The sequence below is a fragment of the Pogona vitticeps genome, chromosome 3 (assembly GCF_051106095.1).
Source record: "Pogona vitticeps strain Pit_001003342236 chromosome 3, PviZW2.1, whole genome shotgun sequence".
NCBI lineage: Eukaryota > Metazoa > Chordata > Lepidosauria > Squamata > Agamidae > Pogona > Pogona vitticeps.
In genome coordinates this window covers 17,434,499-17,449,902 of record NC_135785.1, presented here as the reverse complement: position 1 = coordinate 17,449,902, position 15,404 = coordinate 17,434,499, and the positions used below count along the sequence as shown (strand labels likewise).

At 37.8% G+C, this 15,404-nt stretch overlaps 1 protein-coding gene and 1 pseudogene across 10 annotated transcripts in view; one reads left to right on the top strand and one right to left on the bottom strand.

Moving 5' to 3' along the window:
• Nucleotides 1-15,404, bottom strand: part of PHC3 (polyhomeotic homolog 3) — a 59,235-nt gene that overhangs the window by 40,257 nt on the left and 3,574 nt on the right. For 3 of the 9 annotated variants that reach the window (XR_013543203.1, XM_020793797.3, XM_020793795.3), the window contains exons 3-6: nt 12,986-13,144; nt 11,478-11,555; nt 10,170-10,328; nt 6,575-6,673 (exon numbers count right to left, since the gene is read on the bottom strand). Coding sequence is in view for 8 of the 9 variants with exons in the window: in XM_020793797.3 (XP_020649456.2) it covers nt 6,575-6,673; nt 10,170-10,328; nt 11,478-11,555; nt 12,986-13,144 (495 nt within the window). In the remaining variant the exon portion in view is untranslated. The remainder of the gene's footprint in view (nt 1-6,574; nt 6,674-10,169; nt 10,329-11,477; nt 11,556-12,985; nt 13,145-15,404) is intronic. The other 6 variants (XM_078389662.1, XM_020793796.3, XM_078389664.1 and 3 more) reach the window with 3 other exon arrangements.
• Nucleotides 1,435-6,280, top strand: LOC110079047 (A-kinase anchor protein 4 pseudogene; annotated as a pseudogene). Its single transcript, XR_013543204.1, has one exon. The product of XR_013543204.1 is annotated as an A-kinase anchor protein 4 pseudogene (transcript).

Below are 15,404 nucleotides of genomic sequence, written 5' to 3'. Positions count from 1 at the left end.
CCCTGGCCTCTACTCGACCTTCTCTTAGTTTAAGTACACCTCACAATAAGAGAGACCTCAATGCCACAGATCAAACATTCTCTTTTGATTACATTAAAAAGAACCACAAGCACCAGATCCTAGAAATGTATTTTAAAGAAACAATATTTGGCATTCATGATACTACCACCAGAAGAAGGGACCTTGTCTACAGTTTGTGTTGAAAAACACCACTAGGAAAAATCTTAATTGTGGGAGAGGCTCAGTTTTGTTCTTATATCTTAAATCTTCTAAGGTAACATGTTGTTGCATCATATGCCGCACTTTTTCCTACCATGGTTGTCTATAGCCATATTAGGCATTGTCTGTAGTGAACATAATTATGACAGGTGATACCTACCCAGACTTGCTTCAAGCCCACAATGTGCAAACTCATTCCAAATCAGTGCCCTAAAATTGTGATTTGCTCTCACTATAGTTAGCTCCATAACTATATGGCATAATGCACAGCTATGACTATAAAGAACCACCAAAGAAAAGGAGTAAGAGGTAATGCAGAGATTCATGATAGCTTAGAGGTCAGAAGCATGATGTTGAATTAAATGAGAGCCTTAGAAATTCTGATTTTTAATTTTGTGTACAAGTAAGATATGAGGCAAAAAAAGATTTTAACTTGTTTTTATATAGAGGTCATTGCAAACAGAATTGAATAATGAACACAATAACTGTACACATTCAGTAAACAATTCAGCCTCCCAAAGAATATATGCCCTCTTTTACAATTTTTGTTTATTTTTTCTATTTTTGTATGTGTGTGTCTTAAAGCAGCTATTGTTTTAATCCCTATTCTATAGCACATAAAGTAACTATCAGTTGCTTCTGCTCTTGTGAATACACAGGGATTACAAATTAATCTAGGTACTTGCAAGGTGTCATTCTGTTTTCAGAATCTTAGGGCTGATATAACAGGGTAGTAGTCTCTTCCAAAAATGGCATCTTAGAAACAGGGGATTTGTTTTTAAGTCGTTTCCAAATCCATCAGAACTGTAAGGTTAGATGTGATGAAATTTAAACATCATCTTCCAGGAAGATTTTGAAGTAAGCAAATTGCATACCCCATATATTGTTAACAGATTTACCTGTTTTGTTTGCATAAAGTTAACATCACTATATCTGGTACAGAATATTATTTTCTGTGTTTGCTCCAGAGAGTAAGCCAGACTAAGTAGTCATACTGAAATCACCTATAAGAACCAAGTTATGGCAGAGAAACTGTATAGTACTTTGAGTATCATTATATTAAGAAATAAATAAAAGCTAAATGTAACTTTACACTAACAGACTCCTATACATGTCTGTGCAGGTGTGTGTGCATTGGATTTCATCCTGAATTGTTAGTTAACACCACTTCTTTAATGTACAGTATACACTAATATGCAGCTCTATTAAAGAGTTCATGGGAAATAAGTCTGATTATTAGCCAAGGTGTCTAAAATTGCTTTCTTGCCATGTTAGAGTAGCAAAAATTTTAATGTGCATCTTCTTGCTTCAGTTTTATTGGGTTTTGCATATATGTTGTCTACAGCCAGGATCTTTACTGATATTTGTGTAACTGCTAATTAACTTGCTATAACTAATTGCAGCCAATCACGTATCAATCATATGCCTGGTCACATGCCAAACTGTGTAACTGAGATGTGTCCTGGCATCTCATCAATTCACTGCAATTAACCATAGCAAGTTTTACAAACCTTATAAAAAACACAGATAGGATTACAACTCATAGTACAAAAACAAAAAGATATTCAGTGGTTATTTGTCAATAAATTGTGAATAAAATGGCTGCTGGAAAGCAAAAAGCTTCAATATCAATAGACCTACTCACAAGAATGGTACCTGAAAATGATCCCTGCACACAAAGAACAGCACAATAAATACCTTGAGAATAATTGCCTACCATTTTTGTTTCTAAGTTATAATATTGCCTTTGTGGCTAGAAATCTTTAAATAAAAACAAAAATTAACCATATGCAATTCTACAGTTTTACTTTTGTGAATGTACTACTATGCTCCTCCTATAAATGACAAATTTCTTATAAGATGAATAGACTGAACAGGGGAAAAGGTCATATATCAGTTCCTTGTTAAATAACTGAAGCCAGATCTCTAGTGGGTGGCAGTGCAGCTTCTTTGTGATGTCACTGCTGCCATAGAAACCATGTGTGCACACAAGTGAAAATGACATCTGGCAGCAGAAGAGCATGGAAAGTTGAGAGAGGAGGCAACATCTTCAGTCTGGCAAGGTCATCAAAGCAGCTCAACTGATAAAAAACATCCCATACAGGCCTCGGTACAATTCCACTTCCAAACCTCAAAAAGATGTCTCAGGAAGTTGATTGGTTACACAGCCAAGCAGGTGTGTGTAAGGTAGATCTCTACAATCCTGATGGAGGGAAAGACCAGGACCGCAAAGTGATTTGTTTTGTTGATGTTGCAAGCCTGAACATAAAGAATACAGACGATACAGGCAAAGATGCTACTGGCCAGTCTAAAAGCAGTGAATCTGCCACCGGACTTGATCTGGGGAAAATGCAGGACAAAGAGGTTATTGTAATAAAGGACAGCGAGACACCGGAACAGTCTAAAACTGAAGGAGCAGTCTGTCTGTTCAAACAAGGATCAACTGAGGAACTCAATGTTGTGACCTGGCTCTTTGACGACCTGCAAAAATATGCATGTGGTTTCCAACATGCACTTACACCTTCACCTAGCCCTCGTCAACAAAAGCCATCAGCTGACAAAGTGTCTCAGCAGAACAACAACAATACAGCCTTCCAGTCGTCAGAAAGTCAGAAAGGATCTGCAGATGAAGTAGCAAGCACAGTGCAAAAACTCTGTTCCTTGGTTATGCAAATGGCAAGTAAAGAAATTTCTGAAAATCTGGAAGATGCAGCAAGTAAATGTATACGCCAGGCAATTTATGCCACTAAAGATGGAAAGGCAATCACCAACCCTGGTTGTGTAAGTAAAATTGCATCTAAAATGGTGAATGAGGCTATGGAAAATGCCCAGGAACCCAGTTGTAAAACATCTCAAGATAACATTTCATGCAAGAAAGATGAGGGGAAAGGTAGCCCAAAGAAAACATCTCTCTTTTATGGTGAAGTATGTTCCAATCAAAGTGAATCTATGGCAGAAGACGAAGGAAAGGCTCCCCCATGTGCCCATTTGATACATCCAAGAAGACAATCAGGTCGCAGTGATGGTAATTCATTTAACAAAGGGCTAATGGTTTATGCAAACAAAAATGCTAAGGATATGACATTCTCATTTGTGAATGCAACAAAAATTCATAAGAGGCAACCACTTCCAGCTTGTGTGGTTTTGAAAAGAGTATTTCTCAAACATACAAAGGATGTCATATCAGATTTAATAGATTCTACTATGAAAAATCTACATAATGTCACTGGGGTCCTCATGACAGACTCAGACTTTGTCACCACAGTGAAGAAAAATCTCTTCAATGCAGGAACCCAGAAGTCAACTGAGATTTTAGAAGCAATGGTACTAAGGATGTATAACGCTTTGATGTCAGAAACTAAGGAGAAAGGGCATAGTCTTGTATACTCTTTACTAAAAACAGGATGTTCATTAGACCCCAATGGTCCAAATATGCACTTTGCATCTCTGAAAGGAGGATTGCATACGAGAGAAAAGGTTAAGCAAGATACGGCACATACATCAGCCCAGAAAGTAGGCGAGTCAATCATTAAGGATGGAATTAGCATGCTGCGATCAAAAACGGGAGGCAAATGTTCAGACAGGGTTCATATTGAGAGGGGATCTCATGAGAAGAAGCCAGAAAAGAGTAACTCCACAACTGAGTTTCTTGCAAAGGACCTCATTTTGACAGCATTAATGCTGATACAACAACATCTATTAACTCAGTATAAAGAACCAACCTCTGAGTCAAACACATCTTCTTTTGGGTACTTTGAAAAGGGAGGCAAACATGGCTCTAAATCTCATAGCTACAAGGGTGATCCACAACAACAAGAATATCAGAGAGGAGAAATACAAAGTGCTCTCTTATCAATAATCCAGAAGGTCCTTCAAGAAGCTGGTTTCAATGTAGATGAGTGTGAAGTGACCAGAAATTTCAAACAGAGCTCATCTGATGAGAGGCCTAACAGAAAGTCCTCACCTAAGCAATACACTTCAGATGTAGACTCTGAAAACATGGATCAAATAAACAAGAAATTCATTGATCAGCTGATGGAATCGGTGATGAAGCTGTGTATGTACATGACTAAAAGCCCTGATTTTGTTGTTGAAGATTACTCTGATGAACAAGGTACATGCTTTACTGCAAGAAACAAAGGTGTATCAACTCCGGATTCAATGACATGCCAGAAACCTTCACGACCCTCTAACATTGGAAAGCCACTTGTTCCTGCTGGTTCTGAGGTGATAGTGAACAATCAGACTTCCAATACGAGCTCTCAGAACAGGGAGCTTCAAGCTGTCCTCCAGTGGATGGCTGCCTCCCACTTCCAAGTGCCCAATCTCACTTTCATGAATGAAAATGATGAGGAATTGAAGAAGCTTCCTCAAGTGGCTGAAAAAGCAGCCAAGAAGGGTGCCAGTGTGGGGGATATTTTGCAGGAGGTGATGAAATATTTCGAAAAACAACAAGTTGATGCCGCCGTGGGAAACATGCCTCGTTGCGGACTTCTTGACTGGTTGCTCGCTAATCTGTAGACAAGTGCCAACACCTCCCTCTCTTTACTTCCACCCAGCAAAGTGCCATCTTAATTACCAGATGGAATAACAATACAGCTCATTTTCAATAGACAACAGTTCATCAAATTCCACAGGCTGTCACACACTAGCTGGGCAAAAATCACCAATAAAAACATACAAATGTCAATTTATTGATTTGTTTATTAATTCTTCTATAGGTGAAATAGATGAGACTGAATTGCTATGAACATAGTCCATAGTCCCTGTGATTTGACTTCTGACATTGTGCTTCTCACAAGAAGGCATTAGACATGCCCATTTCTTCTTGCTTTCCCCCTTCTTCCCATCCTCCCTTCACCAACTGTAGGAACTTACTCAAAATGCTGATTAGGTCTATGCTATTAAGAAATATTTATCTTCACACATCTAGTTCTCATTTCCTATTAAGAAACATTAATTTAACTGATTTAATAACATAATTATTAAGAATGAAATTCACGGCTGTACTGGCTTGGAAGTGGAAGCTGTAAATACTGATGTGCTGCCTCTAAAACAGTCCCTAAGGTTTGTTAGCCAGTCAGTGCTTCTCCTTGAAAAACTTCTTTCCCGTTTATTTTACTTAAAATGATCAGTGAAATTGATTCTCCTAAAAATGTACCAATACTGTGTTTTCTAAAAAATACTGTCCATAATTTCACATTGATATTGACTATTTTTGTAAACATGACTTTTTGAAAAGCTGATACACCTTAAAGGCCATGAAAGCCCTCTTCCTATTTGCTCATAGATTTACTGAATGGCTATTGCAATTGGTTCTGCCAAAGCTGAGCTGGTGCTTGTATAAATAAGTAAGTTGATGCACAAGAAAAAGAAGCAAAAATAGATATTTTAATGGGATTGCCTAAACCTCTGTATGACTTGGTAAAACAGAACCGAATAACGCAAAAACCTTTTTTTTTGTCTCATTATCTGCACACCATATATTGCCTTTGAAGTAGCATACTATATATATTTGGATGGGATGTTCATCAAGGTTGTCCAGAGTGTGGGATTCATACATATAACAGTATTCACCCTGCAGCTCTCTTTCCTACTACTGCTTCTGAGTGAACTTTCTGATAGCGCTAAGATTCAGTGATGTACCTCTATATTCAATGGCACACATATCCAATGCCAGTGGAATGAGGGCTTTCTTCTCTTCCTGCTGCAGCTTTGTGGCACCAGAAACCTGCTCCTGAGGGCTTCCCAGCCCTCTATAGGAGCTTTCTAGGAAGCTGGGAGGAGGAAGAAAGATCAACAGCACTGGCAGAAGCACACTGCTGGAACCTAGCCCTGTTCTAAAGAATACCTGCTTCTTTCAAAGTTCACCTCTCAGGCTTAAAGTTATCCAGCTGTACTGTTTATGAAAAAATTATATTTTCTAAAAATTGTAATAAAATGCAAATACAGATTTTCATTTAAGGTGATTAGAAAACTGTACAGTGACTTATAAGCCAATAAATGTTTCTTGTACAATGGCAATTCCAGTTATTTGTTTGTTTATTTAATATATAGAGCACTTTTCTCCCAGTTACTATTATGCCTGCTTGTAAGATGCTATCCCTAAGACAGCCTTGTATTCTGGAATGTATTACCACCAGGGGTTCCACTGTAGCTTAGCACTTTGGCAAGGTTTTAAAATAAGAACATCTGGTTTCCTGTAGAAAATGTTTTTTCCTGTTGCACAGACAAAAATTCTTATATGATAACACTGAAGAAAAACAAAGCAAAAGGAGTAGAAATGCATACTGATTCCTCACCATGGTTCAGTGAAATGGATACATACAGAAACATGCAATCCAAGCAAGCTCACCTGAGTAGCTGCAGACTGACAGGGAAACGAAGATGATGATGACACAACAGGAATGTCAGACTGGACAGCCGCCACAGTGGTAGCAGGTGTAAAAATCAGCTGTGAAAGCATTAAAAGGAAAATTGAAAGGCATAATATGCCATGGATGCATAAACACAGACAGTTAGATAAATATTAAAATATGTTTCTGTTTAGCTCAGCTTTTTCAAAAAGCTTCAGATATTCATGAAATATCCCAAAAGAGCTTTTAACCACTTCTCTTACTAGCTCAACTACTTCATTTTTCACAAATCATTTTCCTGAAGAACAACTAAATTAAGCGCTCCTCTAGATTTATATTTGAAAGGAACAATGAGGACAAACATACAGCAAAGCTAACTCAAAAATTGACAGGGAATTAATTACTGCTACATCATTACAGCCAGATAATCAACACTGAAAGCAAGACATTCTAATTTTATCAGTTTGAGAAAAGGTGACTCTTACAAAATAATTGCTGGCTTCCAGTAATAAGGTGCAACTAAAGTGAGTCCACGGAATCAGTAGAAGGCCTATATAAGTCCCACTGATTCTCGTTGCAACTTACTACTGGATTTGATTTGTTGCAACTTAATACTGGATTTCAGCCACTGTTACTTAACATTCGTCCAGTACTACCGTAGCACTGTCTGCTGAGCAAGACTGTCAATGCTGTTGATTGGAGTATAGACTGGGATTTCTTGTGTTTTATAGCTGTGTAGCAGAGAATGTTCAGGAGTGGGCTTTTCACTCTGCACTAGCAGAGTAGGTTTTATATGCTGTATTTATAAAAGTTCTAAAGCTGCTACAGGTAGATGAATGTTTATCAAGACTAAAAATTGTGAGATACACTTCTTACTTCCCCAAGGGAAAATAGCAAGCAAACCTGTTCCAGAGACTTTGGAAGCAAAAAATGAAAAAAAATCATAGTTGGGAAATGTATTGGAGGTTCAGAAAGGTTACATTTTTGGATTACAAGTCTTAAGATCACCTAAGGTAGCATACCCACTGACTGGTTCTGGAAGTTGGTAGTCCAAACATTCATACCAAACTCTGAAACAGACCATGGTGCTCCATGATTCTAATCTGCCCTCATTCCATCCTACGGCTACTTGTAGATGCAGTCAACCTCCTTACTACAAACAACAGTTACTCCACAGGATCAAGCTGTTCTTAATTCCAATCCTACCTCCCATATGCAATTCATCTTTCTACTTCAATTAAAAGCTAAATTACATGTTGCTGTAACTCTAAAATCTAAAATTTATCAGTGTTCTAGAAATGTCATTAAGCAGACCTTTATCACTAAGCAGTCAGAGTTGCATCCTCCCGTATTTACTAATGTATGACCAATCACAAAATAAAACAAACTATTTTTCAAAATACTGTATAGGTGGTATGTACATCTTATGCTGTGACAAACAGACATTCTCAGAAATCTTGATTGTAATGATAGATTGGCTCTGTGTTAAAACACTAAATCAGCACCACTGTCTATTTGCTTAAAGTTTACTAAACATTCTATCATAAAGTTATGCTCTGAAGATCAGTCTCATCCCTTAGCTTCAAAGTCCAACTATGCACCAAATTGCACATTACACATGAACACAATCTATGTACACTTAGAACAATAAACACAGCAACCCAAGGGGAAAACAGAAGCAATATCCAAGACTACTCGAGGTGGAAAGAGTACATTGCAAGTGCAAAGAGCATGCTTTTCATTGAATGCTTTGCCTTTTGCTATTATGCCCAATGAAATAATCCCCTCTCATAGGAAAGTACTATTTGACTTGATGGACTCATGAAATAAGAAGACAAGCAATCTGATCATACTTCTGAAATGAGATAAGATCACTGGATTTTTTTTACTCTTTTATTTTATCACTATTCTACAGTATCATTACTATTCTTATCAGAAGCAGATTAGCAGGCAATGCTCATATCCCCTGAACGGCATGGCACCCAGCTAGATCACAAAGATTTGTCAAGATTTTTTTAAATTATTTATTTATTTGATTTCTAAATCGTGCGTCTGACCAGTGAACTCTGAGCAGTTCACAACAATGACAATAACACAAAAACATAACATAATCAAAGTGTGTGTTCTTAAAGGCTTTCAAAGTCTATTAAATTAAAGTAACTAAGTTGAAGAACATTTAGGAACAGACTAAAAACATATGGCAATTAAATATGAAAGGTTGATGCTCTCAGCACATCATTAGGTTGGCAAAAGCCCAAGCTGAGACTCTGAGGCTCCCATAGAGAAAAGATCATAAAAAGAATGACTGAGGGAGGCAGATGTGTGTTCCAGAGGGCCTCTGACAAGCATGATTTTTCAAAGAGTGGTCCAACAATCTTAAATACAGCAATTGGCAGTACTTTCCCATTGCTATTTGAGACACTACTGGTAAGGAGATGCATCTCTCATAAATATGCCAAGAGAGGGTATATAAACCTACAGACACACATGAGATTCTACAAATTCAGGGGTATGTTCATTATAGCATGACAACCGTGCTACATTGGATCTCATGCACCCATAATTTACTAAACAAATCAGCCACAAATTTTTGCCTACAGTGAACTTTATACTTACAACAAACTAGAGGAAACTTTGTCTACTGCTTTCTGCATCAATTTCAGTACTGAAATGTTAATTTCTCACAATAGTATATACGTATGAAGATCTTGCATTCCATATGCATGTACACAGGTATGTAAATCATAATGAAGTTGCAGGCCAACTGTTATTTAAAAAAAACATCAAGTCCAGAGACCTTCTCTGTCTCAATAATAAAATTTTATAAAAAACAATTCTTTGTGGTACTAAAATATGGTAACTGATATAACTGTAATGGTTGTTGTGGGTTTTTTGGGCTCTTTGGCCGTGTTCTGAAGGTTGTTCTTCCTGATGTTTCACCAGTCTCTGTGGCCGGCATCTTCAGAGGACTGGAGTAGGAACTTTGTCCATGCTCTGTTGGTGTTCGTTGGATTAGATCCATTAGATCCCGGCCTTCGCAAATACATTGATATACTGTAACTGTACCTTATGCATATTCCATGGCTAAGTGACAAACAGTTGCAGAATCTTCTGAATGGCTTGATTGTACAACCTTCCAAAATGCCTGATTGGGATTGTATCCAGTTTGCCTTACCAGAAAGCACTTCTGCCCAGCTGCTTCAGGACACTCAATACTTCATGAATACCCACAGTACATTGAAACCTTTTCTCCCATTCAAAATCAGATGTCCTAAACTGTGCAAGCAATTACTGCCAACATAAAACCACCACTAAATATAACCCATGTACTTTAATCTCACCCACTCTACCCAAGGTAGGCAAAGCGCAGCCTCCAACTACAAAATTAATTTTAGAAAACTTTATTTTTGCATCAAATGGCCAATCCTTAAGTTTTTTTTTAAAAAAAGGTCCCTTGCAGACCTAAATAAAGTTAGAGGATAGAAATGGCTCCAAATAGCTAAATATCACACGAAACAACTGTGAACTACAAAAATGACCGGGAATGAATCCTATTTAAAACATTAAAACCTAAGATAATCTTGCAAGACTTACCATTTGAGCTCGGAGATACATCTGAGCCTGGCTTGCAGTCAGAGTTGGAGAAGTGCTGCCTAACAACATGGTCTGCTGGGTGAGACTGCTGCTACTAGTGTTGGAGGTCTGCGAACGGCTTATTAGCTGCGCAGGTGTAGGAGAAGCAGAGAGATTAATCTAAGGAAGCAAAAGAATTTCTTGTATTAACTAACTTCACCCCACAATTTTAGAACAAGCAGAAGGCTACACAATTCTAAACACTTGTGAGTCCTACTGAAAACAGCAGGACCGGCTTGGAATAGGATTCCCTTCTAATCTGACTGACTGGCAGTTGCACTCCATAGCATAGCATCTGTTTATGCCAGCTTCTTAGAGACATATCTTCCAAATCCACATTTTCTCAAATATTTTTAAAGCCTGCCTTGAAGAAGATTGCTAGACATACACTTGCATTTTTAAACACCTCTGACATATATTATGAAATGTTTTAAGCTTAACAATACAAGTCAAATAATCAAATGTGATACAGCAGATGTTTGCAAGTACTTCTAATGTACTTAGACGTATAATATGTAAAATGAAGTAGGTGCTTCATTTTAATTTTGAAGTCTTCACATTTAGACAGCTGTAGAATGTTTAGCAACTTTACAAAATATTTGCAGTCTTGGAAACATAATTATATTTTCATTAAATTGCAATCAGTGCCTGGAATTCTGTTGGCAGAGCTGTACTGTGTAACGAGGATGATGCCATCAGCCATGCTGCAGGGAGAAAAAACCTCCTAAACCTGTAGCCCCAGGTTTCAGGGATTGCTAGGGATCTCTTAATTCTGGGGTGGCCTTTGGGAGCTGTGGAACAGGAGGTGGAACAATGTAAAGCCAGATAACTGCTGGTGTCACTTCTCTATTGGGACCAGTAGCAGCAATTTTTCAGTTTTAAATTGTTCTCTGTCCTGTGCTGTGGGCTCTCAAAGGCTGTCCAGAGTAAGGGGATCCTTAAGTGTCTCCCAAAATCTGGGCTGGAATTCTAGGAAGATTTTATTGCCCCAAATGACAACAACTTGGCTGTAGCTGCTGATGTCATTATTGTTGTGCAGCATAATGTCATGCTACAGGATTTCAGCCATTACAAAACATTTAGAGTCAGAAGGAGATTAATTACTGTGGGAAATATAGATGCATTATGAATGATACTGGGGGTTAAAAAATCGTTTCTGCTCCTCCAGTTCTTTGCATTAAAATGTGATCAATGCATTCCTTGCTTTCAGAGAAAGCTAGCACTGGTAAAGGGTGGATTAGGAGAAAGTACTTTTGTTTACATACTTACCGAGGTTTCTGACATGCTTGACTGCTGACTGCCATTGCCACTGGGGGACGGACATTGCCTCCCACCTGAGAGGTTTGCCTAAATACCAAGCGCACTTATTAACATCTCATTTACACTGCATTTTTTTAAAAGGGTATGACTAATGCTGTAATAAATCAATGTTTGTGTCAGTTTTGTCAGGTAACCCAATGGCCACATAAAACTCCTAATGGCTATGTTTTTGGCCTTCAAACTACTACATAATGCTTGGAGAAGTTGCAGTTCCCAGAATCCCTCAGCCAGCAGGGCCTACAGCCATGTTGGCTGACCACCTCATTCCTATTTATGGGTTTTGTTACCCTTTTGATAAAGAGGCTGCTATCCTGATTAAATTACCTACTTACACATGTAGTGAATTTCCCAGAACATTATTGATTTAGAGCTTCCATCAAACACAGATCATGGCATTTCCTCTATAAAATTAGATCCTCCCATAACAGATGCCACTTTTACTACTCTTTTTTATGGTCTTGGCCCATCTATATAAGTCAAGTCATTTGGGAGACATTGACTATGTTACTGATTATCTTCCAACTTTTGATTATCTCTTTGAATATGACAAACAAATACATGTATTTCTCTGTTCCCCAACAATATTCTAGTACTCCTCCCTCTCATTTTATTTCCACGTATGGGTCTGGACAACAGAAAAAAAATTGACCCTGGTTTTTAAAACAATAACATTTCTGCAATCATATATATTACCCATAAACTAATATATAAAACTACCAACAGTAATCCAGTTCTTATTCTAATGAGCAGTGAACTTATCATATAGATCATGTTTACAAACTGTATGTATCACATGTCTTTATTACATTTAGTTTGATATCACTGTTCTAATATTTTCATTTTTACAAATTGCATTGAATGATGTAAAGAAGTGGAGTAAATATTTTCATCTGTGTAAAAAAATGCAATTTGACCTCTAACTATGGGTTTATCTGCTTTCCTACTTCTATAGTTTTGATTTTGATATTTACTATTAAATGCTATCCTCTCCAAGTGCCAAGGCTTCCAAAGGCTTCCTCTCAAAAGGGAGCCCCGGGAAACCTCCAAATGTGAAACAGTGGGCATAGGAAGCTTTTGATGCATTGAAATTAAATATTACTGGCACCAGATGAAGACAGTATCCAGCTTGTGTGATATAACTTTATGGAAGAGGCTTTTGCCCATTGTTGATGATTTCAAGGTATTAATCTGATTAAGTCCAAAGGAAAGATTAACTGACTGTCTTGTACTTCCTAACTGAAAATTATTTATTATGCTTTACGTCAAGAAACTATTACATTACTTCATTGACAAGTCTTTTAAAAGTATACATATCCTTTCACACAACAACATACTGGGTAGTACATTAGGCAAAAAAAGTTGGAAACTACATTAAGCCCCAAAAAACCACTGTACTATTATGCTTGGTGGAATTTCAGGTTAATTTAGAGATGACTAGTTTCTAATCCCAGACTCACCTGTGGAACACTGGCCAGACTCTGGAACTGGGCGCTACTCAAATGCTGCTGTTGCAAAGCAGCTGTTTGTAACATTAGATGCTGCTGTTGTGCTGCATACATTTGCTGAAGGTACTGAGCTGCTGAGCTCGGGGGCCGGTGCAACGCCTGCTGAATAACCTGTGGGAAAGACCATGATAGTGGCAAAAATAGAAGCTTTGGGAATGCTACCCACCAGCCATTCAGGGACTGTCATAGCCTGCATTTTCAAGGAGCTACAACCCACAGCCCCAGCTAAATTGCTGTTACCAATCTAGTTGCTCTGGCCACAATAATTAGTACCTTATAGAAAATCTTTTGTCTGTTGCCACCTCCATGAATGACTTATCTAATGTGGGAATTTAATGAGGAAATGCATATATAAAGATGTAGTCATGATAACACAAAATGGTCTGGAAAATAGTACCAGGCTCTCTTCAAAATGCTTACGATACACAAAATTAGTCTAGCTCTTAAAAGTCCATATATATTGCTTCCTTTACCAAAACTGCATTGCATAGTTTTCATGCAGTTCCAACTGTGCCACAGTTCTAACTGTGCCAACAGTCCACATGACCCCAAACATTTGATAGGAAACAAAGTACAAGCAGCAGAGGTAGAATCAAAAAAGAATAATTGGTTGTGTGGAATGAATGTCTAGATAAATACTGTATAGTAAAAGGAGGATCCAGAAGGAAGCAAAATAGTGGTGCGTTGGTAAATTTTGAAGTGCAGGCATCTATCATAGCACTGCCATAGCCACACCTTCAATGAGAGCTATAAAATGCAGGCAACTGTACTGATCTATGTCTGTTTCTGCAGTTAATCTGCTTAAAAGAGAGACATTTACCTGAATGCATACATCTGCACAAATACTGAACTGCAGCAGCACATATTGCTACCAACACCAGAAGTGCACAACTCCTCATCTGCTGAGTTCATGCATCATCTCCAGATTGTCAAAGCACAAGTAGATTATCCCATTTAATGCAGCAGAGCACTGAAATGAACACTGCCTTGTGCAAACTCTGTAAAAGCCCAACTGCTCCTACAGGGCCACAGTGCAAGCTGTGAAAAAAAGCCAAAGCAAAAAGATTCTATACATTGTCTTTATCTCTTTGCCTTAATATCTCCTGGTTAGTTGCCATATCAATTGGGGAAATTCTTGACATCCTGTCATAAACCTGCATTTCAAATACTTCTCTTTTTACAATCCGCAATCCCATGTTATACAGTAGAACCAAAAATACATAGCACCATACAATGCACATTATTAAAGCCAATGTTAAGGTTCTGCTGTGCACTGCACTCTCCTTCGTAAGAAAGGTGCTCTGGGCCACTTCTACTAAACTTCTATTTACATTAGTAGTATGCTTCATTCCACCAAATTCCAAAAATATTAATATTTGCCAACATGTTCTACACTTCCACTTTGCATCTTTCTTGGGCTGCTTCTGTTTTAACCACTACCATAAACTTGATTTTGTTAACATTCATTTTCAGACTGTGTTCAGCATTTACTTCACTTACTTTATCAAGTAACTTCTACATGCCATGTAGGTTGCTACCCAGCTCAGTGGTTTAGGTATCTGGCTGTGGAGCCAGAGGTTGGGAGTTTGATTCCCCACTGTGTCTCCTTGACAAATGCTGCGCTCGATGATCCATAGGGTTTCTTCTGGCTCTAAGATTATTATTATTGTTTGTCTTATCGGCTGATGTTCATAATCTCTCCACTGACAATGTTACTGTCACTTGAATCAGCATGCATTTCTCTTAAAAAACCTTCTCAGAACACAAACTGAAAAGCAGTGGTGCCCTTGTTGTACTTATCATATCTGTATGTCCTCTGGACTTCAAAGTTTACCACAGCTTCTTGTCACCTGTACATGTTGACAGCACACTGTATTAATGATGAGAATATAATTTTTTCCTCAAGCTATGAGAATTGTAGCTAACTTAGGAAGAAACAGAAAAGTCTGTGGAGGATGGCAGATTATGTTCACTAGCTGATAAATAGTGCCAACATTTGGATCCTGGCTTCAATAAACCATAAACCTTAGAAAGCTGAGAAGAAATGACATAGGAGTAGACAAAACACAGAATTTAAAAAGCAAGAGATGGGAGACAATAAATGAACTATGGAAGATGACAGAGGGACACAGAAACAGGCAGCTAAGTACTGTATTCACTTCTTTCACCAGTTTCCTCGACTTAAAAATTGGAAATGCAACCAGAACTAAATCACTTTGCAGTGAGTAAGTAAGTATGGATGACATACTTATTTATTTATTTATTTATTTATTTATTTATTTATTTATTTATTTATTTATTTGACTTATATACCGCCCCATAGCGCTACAAGCACTCTCCGGGCGGTTTACAATTTTAATTATACAGGCTA